Here is a 24,717-nt window from a genome sequence, read left to right on the forward strand (position 1 = left end):
AAAAAAAAAAAAAAAAAAAAGACCGTACCCTTTTATGTAATGATGTTTACTTTGAATTTATATTAGTTCACACAAACACTCCATCCATGCTTTTGTTCCGGCCCTCCGGTCCAGTTTAAGAACCCATTGTGGCCCTCGAGTCAAAAAGTTTGCCCACCCCTGCACTAGAGATAATAATAAAGAAACTTGATATGATCCCAGTCCCCTGGACTATGTGGCTTAGACTGAGGCTCAACAAATGATTACCAAAGTAATTATATAACTTCATTTGTTATAAGAGCTACCAAAGAGAAACAAATGGTCCATGAAAGTTTGTAACCAGAGAATGACTAGTGAATAACTAAGAGAAAAGGAATTAACCAGGCCTAGGTAGAAAAGACAAGAATGTCAGGCAGGGAGAAACCAAGATGGTGGCATAGGTAAACACCTGAAATTGCTGCCTTGCACAACCACTTCGAAAATACAACTAAAAGACAAAACGGACATCAGCCAAAACCACAGGAAGGTTGCCTGAGTGGAAATTCTACAACTAGAAGGAAAGAGAAAAGCACACTGAGACTCAGAGGAGGTGCAAAAGTAAAGTGCAGAGGTATGGAGGCATGCACGGAAAGGGCTGGCAACTGAGGACTCGGTTGTCTTTTTCAATCGGAAGGGAGGCACATGCTCCCGACTGCTCTGAATTCCAGTTCCGGGCGAGTCTCTGGGGACCCAGACTCATACGGGGAGAAACTGGACTGTCTGGCATCGGGCGGAACTAGAGGGCGGCCTTCTCTCAGAGGTGCTTGCAGCGATTACCGAGGGACACTGAGACCCGGGGCCTCTTAGGGCAGAGCTGAGGAGCAGCTGTTTGCTCTGCCCTGTTGATTCCCTGAGTCCCTGCCCCACCCAAACTGTGCGCAGAGGCTTTTGCATATGAATGCCCTGGCCCTTTGCAATCTAAAATTACCTAACAAACTGCAGCTGGGTCAGAGAGACCCAGAACATCCAAAAGAAGGCCCAAGGCCCCACAACAGCTTCCATTGCTTCATAGCTGGGCCTCATCTGGGCACCGCCAAATCCCAAACAAAGAAGAGGAATCTGCAGATCTCTCTGTAACTCCTGCTGGGTAGCCTCAGGCAGAGGCTAAATTAGCACCTCCTTAGAGATCCAAGTGCCAGTGTCTCCAGTGGTCAGAGTGGGACCATCCAGATTACAACTCCTCAGATCCATAAGGGACACACTCAGCGGGCAGAATCAGTGAGCACCAAAGCCACATTGAAACAAGTCTTGCCCCATAAAGGTGTCTCCAGTACAGAAGTTCTCCCACCATAGACAGCTGATTCTCACAGCCAATGGCCTGGAGGTTAATTCCTCCCAGTGATACCTACAACAATCAAGGCTTAACTACAACAAGACTGTGCACAAAGCCCACAAAGGGGTGCATCAACAGTGTCCACCTCAGGTAATTGGGGAGGCTGAGCCACTGGGCCCTATAGGATACCTAGCACAGAAAGCCACTCTATCAACACAGGGAAGCAGCCAAAATGCGGAGACAAAGAAACAGGTCACAAATGACAGAAATGGAGGAAAGCAAACTACTGGATATAGAGTTCAAAACTATGGTTATAAGGTTTTTCAAGAATTTCCTAGAAACTGCCAATAAATTTAGTAAGACCCTCAATAAGTCTAGTGAGACCCTCGAGGATATGAAAAAGGACCAATTAGAAATTAAGCATACACTGACTGAAATAAAGAATATTATACAGAGATCCAACAGAAGACTAGAGGATTGCAAGAATCAAGTCAAAGATTTGAAGTACGAAGAAGTAAAAAACACCCAACTGGAAAAGCAAAAAGAAAAAAGAATCCAAAAATATGAAGATAGTGTTAGGAGCCTCTGGGACAACTTCAAGTGAGCCAACATCAGAATTATGGGGGTGCCAGAAGAAGAGAGAGAGCAAGATATTGAAAACCTATTTGAAGAAATGACAGAAAACTTCCCCTACCTGGTGAAAGAAATAGACTTACAAGTCCAGGAAGCACAGAGAACCCCAAACAAGAGGAATCCAAAGAGGACCACACCAAGACACATCATAATTAAAATGCCAAGAGCAAAAGACAAAGAGAGAATCTTAAAAGCAGCAAGAGAAAAACAGTTAGTTACCTACAAGGGAGTACCCATACGATTTTCAGCTGATTTCTCAACAGAAACTATTCGGGCCTGAAGGGAATGGCAAGAAATATTCAAAGTGATGAACAGCAAGAACCTACAACCAAGATTACTTTACCCAGCAAAGCTATCATTCAGAATTGAAGGTCAGATAAAGAGCTTCACAGATAAGAAAAAGCTAAAGGAGTTCATCACCACCAAACCAGTATTATATGAAATGCTGAAAGGTATTCTTTAAGAAGAGGAAGAAGAAGAAAAAGGTAAAGATAAAAATTATGAACAACAAATACATATCAACAAGTGAATCTAAAAATCAAGTGAATAAAAAATGTGATGAACAGAATAAACCGGTGAATATAATAGAATCAGGGGCATAGAAAGGGAGTGGACTGACAATTCTCGGGGGGGAAAGGGGTATGGGGGGGTGCGGAAGAGACTGGACAAAAATTGTACACCTATGGATGAGGACAATGTGGGGAGGTAAGGGCAGAGGGTGGGGTGGGAACCAGGTGGAGGGGAGCTATGGAGGGAAAAAAGAGGAACAACTGTAATAATCTGAACAATAAAGATTAAAAAAAAAAAGAAAAGGAATGCCAGGCAGAAAAGAAACAGCTCCAGGGCAGAGGACTGAAACTATCTGCTGGGTTTAGTTACATTGAAGCCATTGGTGATCTTGGTGAGAGTAATTTTAGTATAGTGATGGAGAAAGAAAAAGGTTTGCAAGTAAATAAGCAATGAAAAAAACAACAACTCTTTAGAAGTTAAGGCTGTTAGGAGACAGGAGAGGCTTCTAGTCAAGATGGCAGAGTAGGTAAACACTGTCTCGCCTCCTCTCATGACAACTTTAAAATTACAACTATAGAACCACCACCTTTGGGAACTGCCTGAAGTCTAGCTGAACAGAAGTCCTATAAGTAAGAATATGTAGAAGAAGCCACATCAAGACTTCTTTAAAAATTAAAAAATATATAATAATAAAGAAGATGCAAGAGAGAAATAAGGTATCTAGGAAAGGTAATGGGAGACAACTAGAGTGTGATGCTTATTTTCTTAAGATAAAAGTCTGTTTAACTGCTAATGGGAAAGTCCGAAAGAGAGGAGAGAATCAATTCCATAAGGTTCCACAGAAGTGCTGAGACAAATGGCCCTATGGTTGCACTACCCGATGTGGTAGCCACGAGCCACACGACTTTTTAGATTTCAAATCATTAATATCGAATACAATAAAACATTTAGTTCTTCAGTTTCAAATGTTCGGTAGCCATGTGTGGCTAGTGACTACCAAAATGGACAGTAGAGATACAGAACATTTCTATCATCGAAAGTTCTATTGGCCCTAGCAGGTTTGGCTCAGTGGACAAAGCATCGGCCTGTGGACTGAAGGGTCCAGGGTTTGATTCTGGTCAAGGACACATGCCCAGGTTGCAGACTCAATACCCAGTAGGGGGCATGCAGGAGACAGCCGATCAATGATTCTCTCCCATCATTGATGTTTCTCTCTCCCCCACCCCCTTTCTGAAATATATATATTTCTAATGGACAGCCCTGGTCTAGATCACAATTAAGATTACTTTTTATAGGAAGAGAAAACATTTCCCACAGGACCAGAGGGAAGGCTGAACACAGCTGCAGATGGAGGCAGGCTTGCTTATATGGTGATGTGGGTTGAGGGAGTTCCTACCTAATGGCCTATATTTTATATCTGAAATAAGAGCCACGGTGGGGTTAGTCACTGAGGGTAATACAGTTGGGGTTGAGGAGCAGGGTTGGAGGTCTTAGAGGAGTGAAGATGATTTGAAAGTCATTATGGAAACTGAAGCCTGCCAGAAAGTTCAGGGGGCCTAGCTAAGGTTGGTGACCATGAACTGTCAATTAGATGCAAAGACAGGCAAGGGAGTTGAGGGTAATAGCAGAAAATGACTGAATTAATGGATCACAAAATATGAGTTAGACTGGAAGATAAAAACAGGTCATTGACAAGCTAGAAGTAAGGAGAGAATAAACCGGAGGTCCTGATGAGCTAGGAACAAGCACACAGAATGGGGTTTGCGGACAGAGAAGGAAGGCTGAAATGAATGATTTTTAGAGGGAGGGTATTTTCAAATGTTGATAAGGTTCAGAGTGTAATATGCTGAGAGTGCTGGCTGAGGTGGAATGAATGAGGTCACTGAGGATGAGGATGAAGAGATCAGAGTTGGTTGGCCATATGGACTATAAAGTCATTAAGGATAATGGCAGGAACTGGAATAGACACAAAGACTTTAAATCATGCCAAAATCCTCAACAAAAGGACAGTAAGTGGTTTGAGGATGTTAGTCTCAGAGGAACAGGGATCTTGCATAGGAGATATATATATATATATATATTGTAATCCTCACTAGAGGATATGTTTTCCCATTGATTTTTAGAGAGAGTGGAAAGGAGGGTGGGGGGAGAGAGAGAAATATTGATGTGAGAGAACCACATTGATTGGTTGCCTCCCACACACATCTTGACCAGGGCTGGGGATTGAGCCTGCAACTGAGGTCCATGCCCTGACCAGAATCAAACCTATAACTCTTCAGTCCGTGGGCCGACGCTCCAACCACTGAGAAAAACTGACCAGGGATGCTAGGGTCTTGAATGGTAGGTATTAGAGAACATGAGGACTGATGAACAGGAAGGTCTCCTGACCCTGAGGAATGTGTTCTCCTAAACAAACTACAGGAAAACCAGGTTCTCAGGGGACAGCTAGGCTACAACTAAGGCAAAGAGCTATTCAGTCAAGAGGCTGATGTGAGCCCTGATGTTAGGTGTGGCTCAGATGGTTGAACGTTGTCCCATGCACTGAAAGGTCACCAATTCGACTCCTGGTCAGGGCACATACCCAGGTTGCAGATTTGATCCCTGGTGTTGGGGTGTGTGTGGGAGGCAATTGATTGATGTTTCACTCTCACATCGATGTTCTCTCTCTCCCCCCACTCCCGCCCTCCTACTCTCTCTAGAAATCAATGGGAAAATTAACCTCAAGCGAGGATTAACAACAACAAAACAAACACTGGCCATGTGTATGTCATCTCCTATGCATGGCCTCTTTAGGAACCAGTGATTGTACATTCATTAGGAGATTGCACTTTGAGAGAAAAAAACAGATGGGAGGTCAGGGAGTGACTATGAGTAGTGCACTGTGTTGAGGGTGATAGTCTCCCCAGTAAAGCACTGAGGGCAAGGGCAGACACGTGAGAGTCAGGAAAACATTCTGGAGAGTAAAGTCTGTCAGAGTCTCAGGAAGTCAGGATGTGAGATCCCTTTATTCTGGTGGAACCTCATCTAATGAAACAGGAAACTGCAGCCTGATCTGCAAATCTGAGGCACTTCATCATGCAGCCAAGTGAACAAAGAGTGGATCCAAGGGCAATTCACTCATATTTCTTGGCAAAGAATAGTTATGGAGAGATCGCCCTTCACTCAAAGATGTGTCAACAAGAAAATAACAAATGAGAGCCTTATGAAAAAAATACATAGGGAAGAGAGTCCCGAGATTTCAAAGGAGCTGAACTCTGAAAAGGATTTCCTATGAGAAACAGAAGAAAATATGAGTAAGCCATTTGGTATTCTCATAGGATACAAGACACTATAGTTTCTATGAAAATAGGAGTAAGAAAGTCTTACCTTTTTCCTTTGTGTGTGTAGACAATTTCTAAAATTAATTAGCATGTACTACTTTCGTGATCAAGAAACATTAAAAAATCAATATAAAGGGTGTCCCAAAATTCATGCAAGAAGTAATTTTGATAGAAAACACAGGTTTATAATTAAAAATTGTACATTTTTTTATTGATTCATAAAGTATACAGTATAGGGTTATGTATGGAATAGCATATCGGGTAAATGGCCTCCACGGCTTTGCTGGTACATACGCATGATCTGGGTGGCCAATTCTGATCACCAAAATGGGAAATTACACGACCAGGAAATGACTCATGTAGTAATTGAATTGTTTCTCGGGCTGTATGGCATGTGGCACCATCTTGTTGAAACCACATGTTGTCCACATCCATATTTTGCAATTTAGGCACAAAAAACTGGATTATCATGTCACAATAGTGAGCACCATTAACTGTTATTGCCTGAGCAGCCACATTTTCAAAGAAGAATGGTCCGATGATGCCTCCAGCCCAAAATCCGCACCAAACAGTGACACGTTGTGGATGCATTTGTTTCTCAACAATCACTCGTGGATTTTCTGAACCCCAAATGCGACAATTTTGTCGATTAACCAAGCCATCAAGATGAAAACGAGCCTCATCGAAATTCAGCCACATTTATGCAAAACGGTCATGGAAAATTTCAACAGAAGAGTGCATATGTGCCAGCAAAGCCGTGGAGGCCATTTACCCAATAGCTATTCCATACATAACCCTATACTGTATACTTTATGAATCAATAAAAAAAATGTACAATTTTTAATTATAAACCTGTGTTTTCTATCAAAATTACTTCTTGTGTGAATTTTGGGACACCCTTTATTACAATGTTCTACTAATCACCTGACTATAATTACATTAACAATTACAATATTGACAACAGCCCTAGCTGGTTTGGCTCAGAGGATAGAGTGTTGGCCTGCAAACCGAAGGGTCCCGGGTTTGATTCCGGTCAAGGGCACGTGCCTCCGTTGCAGGTTCAATCCCTGGCCCTGGTCAGGGTGCGTGCTGGAGACAACCAACTGATATGTCTCTCTCACACTGATGTTTCTCTCTCTCTCTGTCTCTCGCGCTCCCACTCTCTCTAAAAATCAATGGAAAAGTATCCTCAGGTGAAAATTAACAAAATATATAAAATTTTTAAAAAATAAAGTTGTATCTTTAAAAAAGAAAAAAGAATGCCCAGTTACTTACTATATAGCATCTCAACTTTTAAACTGCTATAGAATTTGCTACAAATTAGGGCCCTTCCATATTTTGTGTGGAACAATGCTAAATCTATGCTCAAGGTTGGCTTAATCAACTGTTTCAATGGTGGACCCAGAGGAGGCACCACACGTGGAAAGACTCCACCCCAGGGAAGCCCCTAGGCATTCCTCCTGGCAGGCCTCCTGCACTCTGGTACAAGTTGGTAATGACGGGGTTGCAGACTTTTTCCAATAATTTCTGCTAATGTTCAAATTCTTCCATTTCTGCAGTTTGGTTCTTATCAAGCCATTTGATGATTTCATTGCACTTGTCAAGAATCTTCTGTTTGTCCTCAACATTGATCTTGCCTTGAAATTTTTTCATCTTCAACAGTTATTTTATTGTTGAATGAATAGGTTTCAAGTGAAATCTTGGAAGACACTTTGTCCTGCTGCTTCTCATCTTCAGCTTTGTACTTCTCAGCTTCCTGGACCATGCGCTCATTGTCTTCCTTGCTCAGACAACCCTTGTCATTAGTGGTGGTAATCTTGTTCTCTTTTCCTGCACTCTTATTCACAGCAGAGACACTGAGGATGCCATTGGCATCGATATCAAAAGTAGCCCAACTGGTTTGGCTCAGTGGTTGAGCGTCAACCTATGAACCAGGAGGTCACAGTTTGATTCCTGATCAGGACACATGCCCAGGTTATGGGCTCCATCTCTACCTAACTGGATGTCCCCAGTTGTAGATCTGATCTCAAAGATTCCATTTTCAATTTTGAGAATTGACACATTGAAAGTGCCACCTCTCAATTTAAAGATCAGCATGTTTCTTTCAGCTCCAACCTTTCTGCCTAAGCCATAGCAAGGAGGCAGCCAATCAATGATTTTTCTCTCATCATTGATGTTTCTATCTTTCTCCCTCTCCCTTCCTCTGAAATCAATTTTAAAAATGTACTTTAAAAAAAATATCAATGCCTAACCAGTTTGGCTCAGTGGATAGAGCGTCGGCCTGCGGACTCAAGAGTCCCAGGTTCTATTCCGGTCAAGGGCATATACCTTGGTTGTGGGCACATTCCCAGTAGAAGGTGTGCAGGAGGCAGCTCATCGATGTTTCTCTCTCATCGATGTTTCCAACTTTCTATCTTTCTCCCTCTCCCTTCCTCTGAAATCAATTTTAAAAATGTACTTTAAAAAAAATATCAATGCCTAAGTGACTTCAATCTGAGGAACACGATGAGGTGCAGGAGGTATGTCTGAGTTCAGGTCAAGGGCATATACCTTGGTTGTGGGCACATTCCCAGTAGAAGGTGTGCAGGAGGCAGCTCATCGATGTTTCTCTCTCATCGATGTTTCCAACTCTCCATCCCTCTACTTCCTCTCTGCAAAAAAATAAAATAAAATAAAAAAAGTAAAAAATATATATATATCTCAAAAGTGACTTCAATCTGAGGAACACGATGAGGTGCAGGAGGTATGTCTGAGTTCAAACTTGCTAAGCAAGTTGTTATCCTTGATCACGGCACACTCACCTTCATAAACCTGAATGAGCACACCAGGCTGGTTGTCAGAGTAGATAGTGAAGGTCTATGTCTGCTTGGTAGGAATGGTAATATTGTGCTTGATGAGGTCATGACTCCACCAGCAGTCTCAATGCCAAGGGAAAAAGGAATGACATCCAACAGCAGTAAAGCTTGAACATTTTCAGATTGTCTCCAGAGAGGATGGCTGCCTAGATAGTTACACCATAAGCACCAGCCTCATCGGGGTTGATGCTCTTATTCAACTCTTTTCTACTGAAGAAGTCCTGTAGGAGTTTCTGAATCTTGGGAATATGGGTAAAATCATCCACCAGGACAATATCACGGATCTGGGACTTGTCAAGCTTGGCATCCTGAAGGGCTTTCTCTACAGGGTCTAGGGTGCTGTGAAGAAGGTCAGTATTCAAGTGTTCAAATTGGACATGGATGATAGAGATATAGGAGTTGATTCCTTCATAAAGTGAATCAATCTCGATACTGGCCTGGGTGCTGGAAGAGAGTATGCTTAGCACGTTCCCAAGCAGTACGAAGGCGACAGAAAGCCCCCTTGTTCTCACTGATAGCCTTCTTATGCTTGCACTTGAACTGTTCAATGAAGTGGCTGACCATTCAGTTGTCAAGTCTTCTCCACCTAAGTGGGTGTCCCCAGCTGTAGATTTTACCTCAAAGATTCCATGTTTAATTGTAAGAATTGACACATCGAAAGTGCCACCTCCCAATTTTAAGATCAGCGTGTTTCTTTCAGCTCCAACCTTTCTGTCTAAGCTACAAACAATAGCAGTGGCAGTTGGCTCATTGATGATTCTAAGTACATTGAGACCAGCAATAGTTCAAGCACCATTGGTAGCCTGATTCAGAGAGTCATTGAATTAAGCAGGTACTATAACAACAGCATAGGTAACAGTCTTCCCAAGGTAGGCTTCCGAGATTTCCTTCATCTTCTGGATAGAAACTTTTTGTCTCTCTCCTGTATTCTACTTGGACCTTGGGCCTGCCAGCATCATTCTCCACCATGAAGGGCCAATGTTTCATATCAGATTGGACAACAGCATCATCAAATCTACATCCAATCAGGGGTTGACATCAAAAACTGTGTTGGTAGGATTCATTGCAACTTAATTCTTCGCAGCATCACTGATCATTTGGTGTCAATAAAGGCAACATAATGTGGGGTGGTTGGTTTCCTTGATCATTGGCAATTATTTCCAATTTTCTGTGCTGGAAGACACCCCTACAAGAGTAGGTGATGCCAAAATCAATACCAACTGCAGGTCCCTTAGACATGGTTGCTTGAGTGTATGCATGGCTTACAAAGACCTGATCAGAACGGCTGCCCCCTGCGTTTAATGGGGAGAGGAGGATCTTTATTCTTTTAAAAAATTCTTTATTTAGCATATTATCAGGTGAACTACTTACATCCACTATAAAATCTTCAGCCTGCAGTTCAACTTCTAGAGTAATTACATCAGGTTTGGCCTTGGCAAGTTCTTCTCGAAACTTTTCACTGTCTTCCTAGAAAAGACAAGACTCCCCATGTTAGAACTCCAGTTCTTCACCATTAAGTCCTTGTGCCATGAATAGTTTCTCTCTTTGAAAATGGCATTTTAGCACCATGTGACCAGTGCCTAGTGAATTGGACAACACGGTTCTATACTTTCCTTCTTTCAGTCATAATTTTCCCATCTCTAACTAAACTTACAGAAAATAGTGTATTACAAAATAGTGCTATGTAAGGACCCTTTTTGTCTAATTATCTACTAATTTGGATCATGCAGGAAACATTATAAATATGCTTATACCATCCTTTAATCAAATCGTAGTAATTTTTATAACAGGATTTTCACATTAAAAAAAATCTGGCATTAACCTATTAGAAAAACCAGAGGCACCCAAGGAAGTATTAAAAGCAGGGTGTGGTTATCATGGTTCTTGTTATTCATTTTTTGGTGAAAAGCAAAGTCTTCAACATGCAGGAGAGGAAAATAGATATATAAACTAAAAAAGATAGGCATGTGCCATTGGGGAGAAACTGTGAAAGAAGTAAAGTAGTAGCAGGTCCTTAGAGTTTCAGTGAAGCTCATGGAGATTCCTTATTTTGAGGGTTCCTTTCACTTACAGGATGACAGAGTAAATTAGACTTGGCTTTGAATCCTGACTCACTACCTGTGCTTCCATAGGCAAGTTATTTAATCTCTTCCCAAGCCTCAGTTTCTTCATCTACAGGACAGACCTAAGAACAGTGTTGATGTAAATGAGATTAAATGAGAATAAATGTAAAGGGCTTAAGAACAGAATCATGGTATTGTGATAGGTTAATGGTTTTCCTCATGGAGGAAAGAGGACCTTTCACTAATGGGAAGAGGCTTGACAACTCAACTTACCTTTGTAATTCTCCTTTTGTTTGGCTGAGTCTGACCCACATACTTATATAGATTACGGCGTTGAATTTTTTCTAAAATCTCTCGTGCAGCAGCCAATTTGGGATCAGCAGAGTGTAAAATCTCCAGAAAAATGTTATCTGCCAATTTGATGAAATTTCAGTTACATTAAAATGAAAAAAACACACAAGATTTATAGACTCATATCTTGCTGTACCTCTGAAGTGATTTTGAGCAGTTTAGAAGTGTAGGCACACTATGATTATAACAATGTAAAAACATCTTTTTAAATATTTTTATTGATTTCAAAGAGGAAGGGAGAGGAAGAGAAATATCAATGACGAGAATCATTGATTGCTGCCTCCTGCATGTCCCCTACTGGGGATCAAGCCCGCAACCTGGGCATGTGCCCCAATCAGGAATTGAACTCTGACCTCCTGGTTCATAGACCAATGCTCATCCACTGAGCCACATGGGCCAGGGGAAAAAATATTTTTAAGACTTAAATGAAAAAAACCTTTGTAAAAACATTCTCGTCAATGTCTTGAATTTGCTTCAAGGTAATCTAGTGAGTAGGAAAGGGTAGTTATGAAACAAGACTGCACTGGAGTTGATGATTTGAGGCTGGGTTATGTGTACATAGGGTTATATTAATTTGTTATGTTTTGTTTAAAAAGAATGATACTTAAGGAATTACAAAATTATGTCTGAAATCTGCTTCAAAATGGTCCAGTGTTTGATGGGAGTGAAGGGATGAAGCAAAATTGTTATGTTGACAATTGTTAAAGCTAAGTGATGTAAATTTCTTTAATAAAATTTTTAAAAGTTCTATCCCATGATAAAAGTAGAAGGTAGTTTCTTTTTATTACAACTTTTAAAACAATGTTTTTATTGATTTTTAGAGAGAGAGGAAGGGAGAGATCAAAACATCGATAAGAGAGAAACATCATCTGCCCTAGCCAGTTTGGCTCAGTGGATAGAGAGTCAGCCTGCGGACTGAAGGGTGCCAGGTTCTATTCTGGTCAAGGGCACATGCCTGGGTTGCGAGCTCAATCCCCCAGTGGGGGGTGTGCAGGAGGCAGCCAATCAACGATTCTCTCTCATCAATGATGTTTCTCTCACTCCCTCTCCCTTCTTCTCTGAAATCAATAAAAATAATATTTTAAAAAATCATTAAAAAAGAGAGAGAAACATCATTGACCGGCTGCCTCCTACATGCCCCCCACTAGGGATGGAGCCAAAAACGTGGGCATGTGCCCTGATGGAATCAAATCAGCAACCTCTTGGACCCATCATGACACTTTCTACATAAGGCCATCCCACAAAGACTGGGATGCATAACAGATCTACCTAATACAAAGAAACAAATACAAAGAGACAGCTAAAATGGGGAGACAAAGAAACAACCCCTAAATGAGAAAAAAGAAGGAAGCTCTAGAAAAAGAAGTAAATGAAATGGAGACAAGCAACCTGTCAGACATAGAATTCAAAGCAATGGCTATAAAGATGTTTAAGAAACTTAGTGCAAGTCACAACAGCATGAAAAGGAAAACAGAGGCCATGAACAAGAACCAGAAAGAAATGAAAAATGATATATCTGACATCAAGAACACACTGGAAGGTAATAAAAGTAGACTGGATAAAGCAGATGGTTGCATGAAGTGACTGGAAGACAAGGTAGAAATACCTAATTAGAGCAGCAAATAGAAAAAGATAGCTTAAGAGAGCTCTGGAACAACATGAAACATAACAACATTGCATTATAGTAATACCAGAAGAGGATGAGGGTGAGCAAGGAACAGAGAACCTGTTTAAAGAAATAATGACAGAAAACTTCCCCAACCTGGTGAAGGAAAATGTCACACAAATTCAGGAGGCACAGGAAGTCCCAATCAAAATGAACCCAAAGAGACCCATACTTAAGACACATCATGATTAAAATGGCAAACGTTAATGATAAAGAATCTTAAAGGCATCAAGAGAGAGACAGAAAATTACCTACAAAGGAGTTCCCCATTAGAATGTCAGCTGACTTCTCAACAGAAACACTTCAGGACAGAAGGAAGTGGCATAAAGTACTCAAAGTAATGAAAAACAAGGGCCCAAATCCAAGACTACTGTATCCAGTAAATTTATCATTTAAAATTGAAGGTGAAATAAAAAGCTTTCCAGACAGCCCTAACCGTTTTGCTCAGTGGATTGAACGTTGACCTGCAGACTGAAGGGTCCCGGGTTTGATTCCAATCAAGGGCATGTACCTTGGTTGTGGGCGCGATCCCCAGTAGGGGGCATGCAGGAGGCAACTGATCGGTGTTTCTTTCTCATCAATGCTTCTAACCTCTCTGTAAAAAAAAACAACTTTCCAGACAAAAAAAAGTTTAGGGAGTACATTATCACCAAACCAGCAATGCAAGAAATGTTAATGGGACTGCTTTAAGAAAAAGAAAAGGCCCGGCCAGCGTTTCTCAGTGGTTGGGCATCGAGCTATGAACCAGGAGGTCATAGTTCCGATTCCCAGTCAGGGCACATGCCGGGGTTGCAGGCTTCATCCCCAGTAGGGGGCGTGCAGGGGGCATGTAATCAATGATTGTTTCTCATCATTGATGTGATGAGAAACATAATATTAAAGGGATTGATGTTTCTATCTCTCTCCTTCTCCCTTCCTCTCTAAAATCAATAAAAATATATTTTTGAAGAAAAGGAGAGACAGAGGATGACAGGCATAAAGAAAATAAAATGGCAATAAATAAATACCTATGAATAATAACCTTAAATGTAAATGGATTAAATGCTTCAATCAAAAGACATAGGGTGACTGAATAGATAAGAAGTCATGACCCATATATATGCTATCTACAAGAGACCCACCTCAGAACAAAAGATAAACATAGACTGAGAGTGAAGGGATGGAAAATATATATTCCATGCAAATGGAAAGGGAAAAAAGGTAGGGTAGCAATACTCATATCTGACAAAACAGACTTCAAAACAAAGGCCATAATAGGAGACAAAGAAGACCACTTCATAATATTAAAGGGATTGTAAACACATATGCACCCAATATAGGAGCACCCAAGTATATAAAAAAATCTTGATGGACTTTAAAGGAGAGATTGACAGCAATACAATAACAGCAGGGGACTTTAACACCCCACTGACATTACTGGTTAAATCTTCCAGACAAAAAGTTAACAATGAAACAGAGGCCTTAAATGACAAAGTAGGTCTAACCAATATTTATAGAACATTTCACTCCAAAGTAACAGAATATACATTCTTCTCAAGTGCACATGAAACATTCTCAAAGATAAACCACATATTAGGGCACAAAACAAGTCTATACAAATTTAACAAGATTGATATAATACCAAGCATCTTCTCGGATCACAATGGCATGAAGTTAGAAATTAACTACAATTTAAAAAAAAAACACTCAAATACATGGAGGCTAAATAGCATATTATTAAACAATGAATGGGTTACCAATGAGATCAAGCAAGAAATTAAAAACTTCCTAGAAACAAATGAAAATGAATACACAACCACCTAAAACCTACAGGACACAGTGAAAGCAGTCCCGAGAGCACTACAGGCCCACCTCAAGAAACAAGAAAAAGGACTAATAAATTATCTAACCCTACAACTAAATGAATTAGAAAGAGAATAGCAAGAAAAGCCCAGAGGAAGTAGAAGGAAGGAAATAAAAAAGATCAGAGCAGAAATAAATGACATAGAGACTAAAACAAAACAAAACAAAACAGTACAGAATGAGGCTCTTGGGATGGTGGTGGGAAGATGGTGACCCTCAGGGACAGACTGGGGGCCGGGGAGGGAGAGGGGAGCATGAGCAGCCCGGGCAGCTCAGGAGTGGAGGTGGTGCTTTCCTCCAATCTGCCATCCCCATCCCCACCATCCCCGCCCCATGGTGCCCTCACAGACCCACTCTTTTGCTTGTAAAGGTGAGCCAAGGGAAAGAAGACACACGGAGGTTTTATGCCTGCTCGGCCTGTCGAGATAGAAAAGATTGTAATTTTTTTCAATGGGAAGATGAAAAGTTGTCAGGTGCTAGATGTGCTGGCCAAGAAGCTCATAACCAAAGATGTCAGCCTCCTCTCTCCCGAATGCAGTGTGTGCAAAGGTATTTGAAGTTCATTGAGTTGCCATTGTGTCAGAGAAAGTTTTGTCAAAGGTGTCAGCAGTTGCTCCTGCCAGATGACTAGGAGAAGCATCATGAGCCCCAGGTCATGGGTGATATTTCTGTCACCCAGTTAAAAAGGCCCAGTCAGCTCCTTTCTCCGTTGGAAAACAAGAAGACAAATGCGCAGTATTTGTTTGCTGATAGGAGCTGTCAGTTCTTGATAGACCTACTTTCTACCCTTGGGTTCAGAAGAGTGTTGTGTGTTGGAACACTGAGGTTGCATGAGCTGATCTGGTTGAAAGCATCAGGTGACAAGAAGCCTAACATTAAAAGTCTTTTATTGGATATTGATTTTCGGTATTCGCAGTTTTATATGGAAGATAGCTTTTGCCATTGTAACATGTTTAACCATCACTTCTTTGATGGAGAGGCTGCCTTTGAAGTATGCAGAACATTTTTTACAGGAAGATAAAGGTGAAGGAGTCATTATGGTGACAGACCCTCCTTTTGGTGGCTTCGTTGAACCTCTGGCTGTTATATTCAAGAAATTAATTGCTATGTGGAAAAAAGGTCAAAGTCAAGATAACAATCACAAAGAACTACCTATTTTCTGGATTTTTCCCTGTTTTTTTTGAATCCCGAATTTGTCAGCTTTTTCCAAGCTTTCACATGCTGGATCATCAGGTAGATTATGATAATCATGCACTTCATAAACATGGAAAGACAGGTCGGAAAGTCACCTGTGCGTATTTTCACCAATATTCAACCCAACAAAATAATCCTTCCTGTGGAAGATGGGTATAGGTTTTGCCCTCTGTGTCAACGATATGTTTTTCTAGAGAATCCACACTGTGAGCACTGTAATTCATGCACATCCAAGGATGGCAGGAAATGGAACCATTGATTTCTCTGCAAAAAGTGTGTAAAGCCTTCCTGGAACCACTGTAGCATTTGCAATCACTGTGCTCTTCCCTGTCATTCTTGTGAGGGCCCTAAAGATGGCTGCTTCATTTGCGGTGAATTAAATCACAAACGTAGTACTTGTCCTAACATCTCTGCAGCTACGAAAGTTAGCAAAACTGTCAGAAAGCAGAAGCAAAGAAAAAGTGTTAAGATGAAAATGGACACCACTAAAGGACAAGCCATGAATCATACATCTGTTACAAGGAAGAAGAAAAGGAGAGAAAGAGCCCTCAATATCTTTGCTCTTAAATGTCCAGTGACTTGAGAATAAGAAAGATTTATAGTCCAACCTTTGATGCCATTTTCTGAAAGTGCCATGCTGGACTTAAATTCTGTCACTGTCAAAGGTGTGCACCTTTCTAAGCTAGATAATAGGCAGGTGGTATTTGCTGGTTTATAGACCCCTCAGCGGTGTCTCTGGAGACCTGGTGAGTTGTTCCATCTTAGCTGGTTTATTAGCTCTGTCTCTCTGTGTCTTTTTTCTCTTTAACTCCCTTCCAATCATATTATTTTAGCCTCTTTTATCTGAAAAGTATGTATACAGCATTCTTTTGCAGAGTCAGAAGAAAATGAAAATCTGAGGTTTTGTTTACATAAGAATACGTTAATTAAGATAAATGTTTTAAATTAATGTTAAAATATTGTACAATGGCTAAAATCCCACTTGTAAAAAGAAGTACAATGTACAGTTTTTACAGACATAATCTGAAAATGATGGAAAGAATTTTGACAAAGGCAGTTTAAAGATATAAAGATTATAATTATGGTTACATTATTATTAGATATTTATTTTTAAGTAAAAAAAAAAGTACAAAAGATAAATAAATCTAAGAGCTTGTTCTTTGAAAAGATAAACAAGATTGATAAACCCCAGCCAGACTCATCAAGAAACAGAGACAGAGGACCCAAATAAATAAAATCAGAAAAGAAAGAGGCCATAAAACAATGGACACCACAGAAATACAAAGAATTATAAGAAAATACTATGAACAACTATATGCCAACAAACTGGACAACCTGGGCAAAATGGACAAATTCCTAGAAACATATGATCTTCTAAAACTCAATCAGGAAGAATCAGAAAACCTGAGTAGGCCAATAACAACTGATGAAATAGAAGCAGTAATTAAAAAACTCCCAGCAAACAAAAGTCCTGGACTGGATGGATTTAGAAGTAAATTTTACCAAACATTCAGGGAAGAACTAACACCTATCCTCCTCAAATTATTACAAAAAATTCATGAGGAAGGAACATTTCTCCAAGCTCTTTTTACAAAGCCAGCATTATCCTAATTCTAAAACCAGATAAAGACACTACAAAGAAAGAAAATTATAAGCCAATATCCCTGATGAACACAGATGCTAAAATCCTCAACAAAATATTAGCAAATCAAATCCAGCAACATATTAAAAAGATCATACACCATTTATTCCAGAAATGCAAGGCTGGTACAATAGTTGCAAATCAATAAATGTGATACATCAAATTGAAAGATAAAAACCCCATGATGCAAAAAAAAGCATTTGACAAAATCCAGCACCCTTTTTTGACAAAAACTCTCAGTAAAGTGAAAATAGAGGGATCATACTTCAACATAATAAAGGCCATATATGATAAACCTACAGCCAACATAACACTCAATGGGCAAAAACTAAAAGCATTTCCCTTAAGAACAGGAACAAGACAAAGATGTCCGCTTTCATTACTCTTGTTCAACACTCGAGGCCCAGTGCATGAAAATTCATGCACTGGAGGGGAGGTACCTCAGCCTGGCTTGCCTCCTCTCACAGTCTGGGAGCCCTCAGGGGTAGGAGGCAGCCCGGTGATCAGGGGAAGGCGATGCCCCATCACACCTCTGCTGCTGCCACTTCTGGCAGCACAAGCCTTGGCTGGCCCTGGTTACCTGAGCCTCGGACAGCCCTGGGCGGCTGGGAAGCTACCATCCGAGGCTTGCCTGTGCCTCGGGCCAGCCCTGGGCGGCTGGGCAGCCGCCATCCAAGGCTTGCCTGTGCCTCAGGCAGGCCCTGGGCAGCTGGGGGCTGAGGGGACTGGGTGCCGCCATCTTGTGGCTGTGGGCGCTGCCATCTTTGAGGGTGGGGCAGTCAATTAGCATATTTACTCCTATTGGCTGTGAGCGTCGCCATCTTTGCGATGGCATGTGGGTCATTTAGCATATTTTCTCTTTATTAGGTAGGATAGTACTGGAAGTCCTAGCCACAGCAATCAGACAAGAAGAAAAGATAAAAAGCAACCAAATTGGAAAGGAGGAAATAAAACTGTCATTATTTGCAGATGACATGATATTGTACATAGAAAACCCTAAAGACTCCCCCAAAAAACTATCTACACTAATAAAAGAGAAACATGGTAATTAGTGTACGACCACTACCCTTTTCATTGGCTAATCAGGGCAATATGCAAATTAACTGCCAACTAAGATGGCAGTTAACCGCCAACAAAGATGGCAGTTAATTTGCATATGTAGGCACAATGCAGGGAGGCGAAAGGGAAAGCAGGAAGAAGCCCCCTGCCACTGACAGTGATCAGAAACCCAGGGGGGAGCTAAGAGCCGGGGGACAGGGCAAAGGCGGCCCCCCCAGCCATGATCGGAGAATCGGGCGCCTTTGCCGCCCTGGCCAGTGATAGTGGGAAGTAGGGGTGGAGCCAGCAATGGGAGCTGGGCACGGGCGAAGCTGGCAGTCCCGGGAGCTAGGGGTCCCTTGCCTGGGCCTAAAGCGGAGCCCGCGATCACGGGGCCTCTGCAGCTGCGGGTCCCCGCTGCCCGGGCCGGACGCCTCGGTCAGAGGCGTTAGGCCTGGGCAGGGGCGGAGCCTGCAACCGCGGGGAGCTGGGGGTCCCCTGCCCAGGCCTGACACCTCTGCCGGAGGCCTCAGGCCTGGGCAAGGGGCCGATCTGGTGATCGGCGATCGGAGGGTGATGAGGGTCAACTCCTCTGGCCGAGGCATCAGGCCTGGGCGGGGGGCGGAGCCAGCAATCGGAGGGGGTTGGGGGTCCCCTGCCCAGGCCTGATGCCTGGGCCAGAGGCATCAGGCCTGGGTGGGGGGAGGAGCCGGTGATTGGGGGGACATTAGGGTCCCCTTGCCCAGGCCTGAAGCCTGGGTCAGAGGCGTCAGGCTTGGGCAGGGGGGTGGAGCAAGCGATCAGAGGGAGATGGGGGTTCCCTGCCCAGGCATGATTCCTGGGCCAGAGGCATCAGGCCTGGGCGGGGGTCAGAGCCAGTGATCGGGGGGAGATGGGGGTCCCTGGCCTGGGCAAGGGGCCGATCAGGCGATCGGAGGGTGATGGGGGTCCCCTGCCCAGGCCTGACGCCTGGGCCAGAGGCATCAGGCCTGGGTGGGGGGCAGAACCAGTGATCGGGGGGAAATGAGGGTCCCCTGCCCAGGCCTGACACCTCTGGCAGAGGTGTCAGGCCTGGGCAAGGGGCCGATCCTGCGATTGGAGGGTGATGGGGGTCAACGCCTGAGGGCTCCCAGTATGTGAGAGGGGGCAGGCTGGGCTGAGGGACACTCTCCCCCCCACCCAGTGCATGAATTTCGTGCACCGGGCCCCTAGTCTAGAAATAAATGTCATTTTTATACACCAATAATAAACTCTCAGAAAGAGAAAATGTTAAAAGAAATCGCATTTACCATTGCGACAAAAAAATAATGATACCTAAGAATAAACTTAACTAAGGAGGCCGAAACCGGTTTGGCTCAGTGGATAGAGCATCGGCCTGCGGACTGAAGGGTCCCAGGTTCGATTCCGGTTAAGGGCATGTACCTGGGTTGCGGGCACATATCCAGTAGGGAGTGTGCAGGAGGCAGCTGATCGGTGTTTCTCTCTCATCGATGTTTCTAACTCTCTATCTCTCTCCCTTCCTCTCTGTAAAAAATCAATAAAAATATATTAAAAAAAAAAAAAACTTAACTAAGGAGGTAAAAGACCTGTACTTGGAAAACTATAGGACATTGAAAAAAGATATAGAGGAAAATATAAACAAATAGAAGTGTATACCATGTTCATGGATTAGAAGAATTAACATCATTAAAATATCTATACTACCCAAAGCAATCCCTATTAAACACAATCCCTATTAAAATACCAATAATGACAGCCCTAAGCAGTTTGGATCAGTGGATAGAGCGTCGGCCTGCGGACTGAAGGGTCCCAGGTTCGATTCCGGTCAAGGGCATGTACCTTGGTTGCGGGCACATACCCAGTAGGGGGTGTGCAGTAGGCAGCTGATCAATGTTTCTCTCTTATTGATGTTTCTAACTCTCTATCCCTCTCCCTTCCTCTCTGTAAAAAAATCAATAAAATATATTTTAAAAAAATACCAATGACATACTTCACAGAGCTAGAACAACTACTCCAAAAATTTATATGGAACCATAAAAGACCCCGAATAGCTGCAGCAATCTTGAGAAAGAAGAACGAAGTAGGAGGGATCACAATACCGGCTATCAAACTATTCTACAAAGCCATTATAACCAAAACAGCCTGATACTGGCACAAGAATAGGCAGATAGACCAATGGATCAGAACAGAGACTCCAGAAATTGACCAACACCTTTATTGTCAATTAACATTTGACAAAGGAGGCAAGAATATACAATGGTGTAAAAGATAGTCTCTTCAACAAATGGTGCTGGGAAAACTGGACAGACACATGCAAAAAGATAAAATTAGACCACCAACTTACACCATATACAAGGATAAACTCAAGATGGATAACAGACTTAAATGTAAGGTATGAAACCATAAAATCTTAGAGGAGAACATAGGCAGTAAAATCTCAGACATCTCACGTAGCAATCTGTTTACAGACACATTTCCTAGGGCAAAGGAAACTAAGGAGAAACTAAACAAATAGGATTACATCAAAATAAGAAGCTTCTGCACAGCAAAAGAAACCACCATCAAAATGAAAAGGGAACCCACTCTATGGGAGAACATATTTGCCAATGATGCATCTAATAAGGGATTAATATCCAAAATATATAAAGTTCTCATACAACTCAACAAAAGGAAGACAAAAAAACAAGTGGGCAGAAGACCTGAATAGACATTTCTCCAAAGAGGACATAAAAATGGTCAAGAGACATATGAAAAAATGCTCAGTCACTTATCATTAGAGAAATGTAAATTAAAACCACAATGAGGTATCACCTTACACTAATCAGAATGGCTATCATCAAAAAATCAACAAACAACAAGTGCTGGCGAGGATGTGGAGAAAAGGGAACACTAGTCCACTGCTGGTGGGAATGCAGACTGGTGCAGCCACTATGAAAAACAATATGGAGTTTCCTCAAAAAATAAAAAATGGAACTTCCATTTGACCTAGCAATCCCACTACTGGGAATATATCCTAAAACCCCCAAAACACCAATCAGAAAGAATATATGCACCCCTATGTTCATAGCAGCATTATTTATAATAGCTAAGATTTGGAAACAGCCCCAAGTGTCCATCAATAGAAGAATGGATAAAAAAGTTATAGGACATTTACACTATGGAATACTATGCAGCTGTAAAAAAGAGGGATCTCTTACCCTTTGAGACAGCATGGATGGACCTGGAAAATATTATGCTAAGTGAAATAAGCCAATATGAGAAAGACAAATATCACATGATATCACTTATTTGTGGAATCTAATGAACAAAATGAATTGACCAACAAAATAAGGCCTGAAGCATGGAAGCATGGAACAGACTGACATACCTCAATGTGGGGTGCGGGGGACGAGAAGACATAAACCAAAGAACTTATATATGCATAGCCCATGGACACGGGCAATAGGGTAGTGAAGACCTGGGGGGTGGGTAGAAGCTGGGAGGAGGGATGTAAAGGGGACAGGGAAATGAGAGATACTCGCAATACTACCAAAAATAAAAAATATATTAAGAAATAAATAAAGTTATTATTGATAAAAAAATTAAAATGAAACAAAGCATCACCTGCTTCATTATGAACAAAAGTTAAAAATAAATATCCCCAGGTTGCTCAAATGTTTCATAATCTCTTCTTTTATTCCTATCAATATAACAAAGGAAGACTAATTTATCTACTATAATGTTATTAAAACAAAACATAGAAACAATTTAGATATATTATTCTCTGTAACTGTATCTTCAATCCAGCCTAGATTAATTAACAATCAAGAAGCAAACTCGTCACATTATAAACCTTAAATATTGATATACACAGTGTTCTCAGTATAAAAATACATTTAGTAACTAATGTAATAATCTGAACAATAAAGATTTAATAAAAAATAAATAAATAAATAAATAAAAATACATTTAATATGGGGAATCACTATTTTACTTCTAAATTTTGATTGTTATGATTGGAAAATGACTAAAAAGTTATAAGTGTCAGAGGAACCCTATGAATTGAACTATGTGTGTATTTTTAAAGAACAACATATACTTTTTTGAATTAAATTTTTTCTATATTCTGTTTCTTTTAATTATATTTACTGAAATGTAGGGTAAATCTACCAAATTCAGTAATAAAAATTAGGGCTTATAGGACAACCAAGATGGCAGCATAGGTAAACACCTGAACTTGCAGCCGGGTACAACCACATTAAAACTACAACTAAAAGACAAAACGAATAGCATCCAGAACCACGGGAAGGCTGGCTGAGTGGAAATTCTACAACTAGAAGGAAAGAGAAAAGCGCATTGAGTCCAGCAGGAGGTGGAAGTGTGGAGGTACGGAGGCACGTGTGAAAGGGGCTGGCAGCGGGGTACAGTTGTTGTCCTTTTCAATTGGGAGGGAGATACGAGCTCCCGACTGCTCTGAAATCCAGTTCTGGGCGAGAATCTGGGGACCCAGACTCATAAAGAGAGAAACTGTACTGTCTCGCATCGGGCGGAAGATGAGAGCGGCTTTCTCGCAGGGGTGCTTGCAGCGTCCATTGTTCCTGCACAGGGCAGAGGGACTTAGAGATCCAGGGATTTATCGGGGGAGGGCCAATGGCAACCATTGCTGTTTACACTGCCCCTCGACTCCCTGAGACCACACCCCACCCAATTTACAACTCCACCCAAGCTGTGGGCAGAGACTTTTGCATACTAATGGCCTGGCCTTTTCCCGCCTAAAAACCTGTCAAACTGCAGCTGGGTCAGAGAAACCCAGAGCTTTCAAAAGGCCTAAGGCTCATCAGCAGCCTGTATTACTTCACAGCTGCACCCCATCTAGGCACCTCCAAACCCCAAACAAAGAAGAGGAATCTGCAGATCTCTCTGTAGCTCCTGCTGGGTAGCCTCAGGCAGTGTGTGACTTTGCACCCCCTTGGAGATCCAAGAGCCAGTCTACCCAGTGGTCAGAGTGAGACTATCCAGATTACAACTCTTAACATCCATAAGAGACACACTTGGGGCAGACTCAGTGAGCGGCGCCAAAGCCCCACTGAAGCAAGTCCTGCTCCATAAGGGTGTCTCCAGCACAGAAGTTCTCCCATTGTAGACACAACTAGTCCTCACAGCCAATTGACCTGGAGGTCAATTCCTCCCAGTAATACCAACAGCAATCAAGGCTTAACTACAAGACTGCGCACATAGCCCACAAAAGGGTGCACCAAGAGTGTCCACCTCTGGTAATTAGGGAGGCTGAGCCACTGGGCCCTATAGGACACCTAGCACAGAAAGCCACTCTATCAACACAGGGAAGCAACCAAAATGCGGAGACAAAGAAACAGGTCACAACTGAAAGATATCGAGGAAAGCAAACTACTGGATATAGAGTTCAAAACCACAGTTATAAGGCTATTCAAGAATCTTCAAGAAACCTCCGAGAAATATAGTGACACCCTCAAGGATATGAAAAAGGACCAATTAGAAATTAAGCATACACTGACTGAAATAAAGAATAATATACAGAGATCCAACAGAAGACTAGAGGATCCCAAGAATCAATTCAAAGATTTGAAATACGAAGAAGCAAAAAACACACAACCAGAAAAGCAAAAGGAAAAAAGAATACAAAAATATGAAGATAGCACAAGGAGCCTCTGGGACAACTTCAAGCGTTCCAGCATCTGAATTATAGGGGTGCCAGAAGAAGAGAGAGAGCAAGATATTGAAAACCTATTTGAAGAAATAATGACAGAAAACTTCCCCTACCTGGTGAAAGAAATAGACTATAAGTCCAGGAAGCGTAGAGAACCCCAAACAAGAGGAATCCAAAGAGGACCACACCAAGACACATCATAATTAAAATGCCAAGGGCAAAAGACAAAGAGAGAATATTAAAAGCAGCAAGAGAAAAACAGTTAGTTACCTACAAGGGTGTACCCATATGACTGTCAGCTGATTTCTCAACAGAAACCATGCAGGCCAGAAGGGAGTGGCAAGAAATATTCAAAGTGATGAATAGCAAGAACCTACAACCAAGATTACTCTACCCAGCAAAGTTATCATTTAGAATTGAAGGTCATAAAAAGAGCTTCACAGATAAGAAAAAGCTAAAGGAGTTCATCCCCGCCAAACCAGTATTATATGAAATGCTGAAGGGTATTCTTTAAGAAGAGGAAGAAGAAGAAAAATGTAAAGATAAAAAATATGAACAACAAAGTGACAACAAATACATATCTATCAACAAGTGAATCTAAAAACCAAGTGAATAAAAAATCTGACGAACAGAATAAATTGGTGAAT

At 41.7% G+C, this 24,717-nt stretch overlaps 1 protein-coding gene and 2 pseudogenes across 1 annotated transcript in view; 1 reads left to right on the forward strand and 2 right to left on the reverse strand.

Annotated features, from left to right (window-relative positions):
* SAMHD1 (SAM and HD domain containing deoxynucleoside triphosphate triphosphohydrolase 1) overlaps positions 1-24,717 on the reverse strand; it is a 65,509-nt gene that overhangs the window by 7,647 nt on the left and 33,145 nt on the right. Inside the window, 2 exon segments of the mRNA XM_023754496.1 lie at positions 9,981-10,076; positions 10,946-11,082. Coding sequence (XP_023610264.1) covers positions 9,981-10,076; positions 10,946-11,082 — 233 coding nt within the window.
* LOC102428061 lies at positions 7,047-9,958 on the reverse strand (annotated as a pseudogene).
* On the forward strand, positions 14,786-16,376 carry LOC102434607 (annotated as a pseudogene).

This window comes from Myotis lucifugus, unplaced genomic scaffold (genome assembly GCF_000147115.1).
Source record: "Myotis lucifugus unplaced genomic scaffold, Myoluc2.0 scaffold_60, whole genome shotgun sequence".
In the NCBI taxonomy this organism is placed as follows: domain Eukaryota; kingdom Metazoa; phylum Chordata; class Mammalia; order Chiroptera; family Vespertilionidae; genus Myotis; species Myotis lucifugus.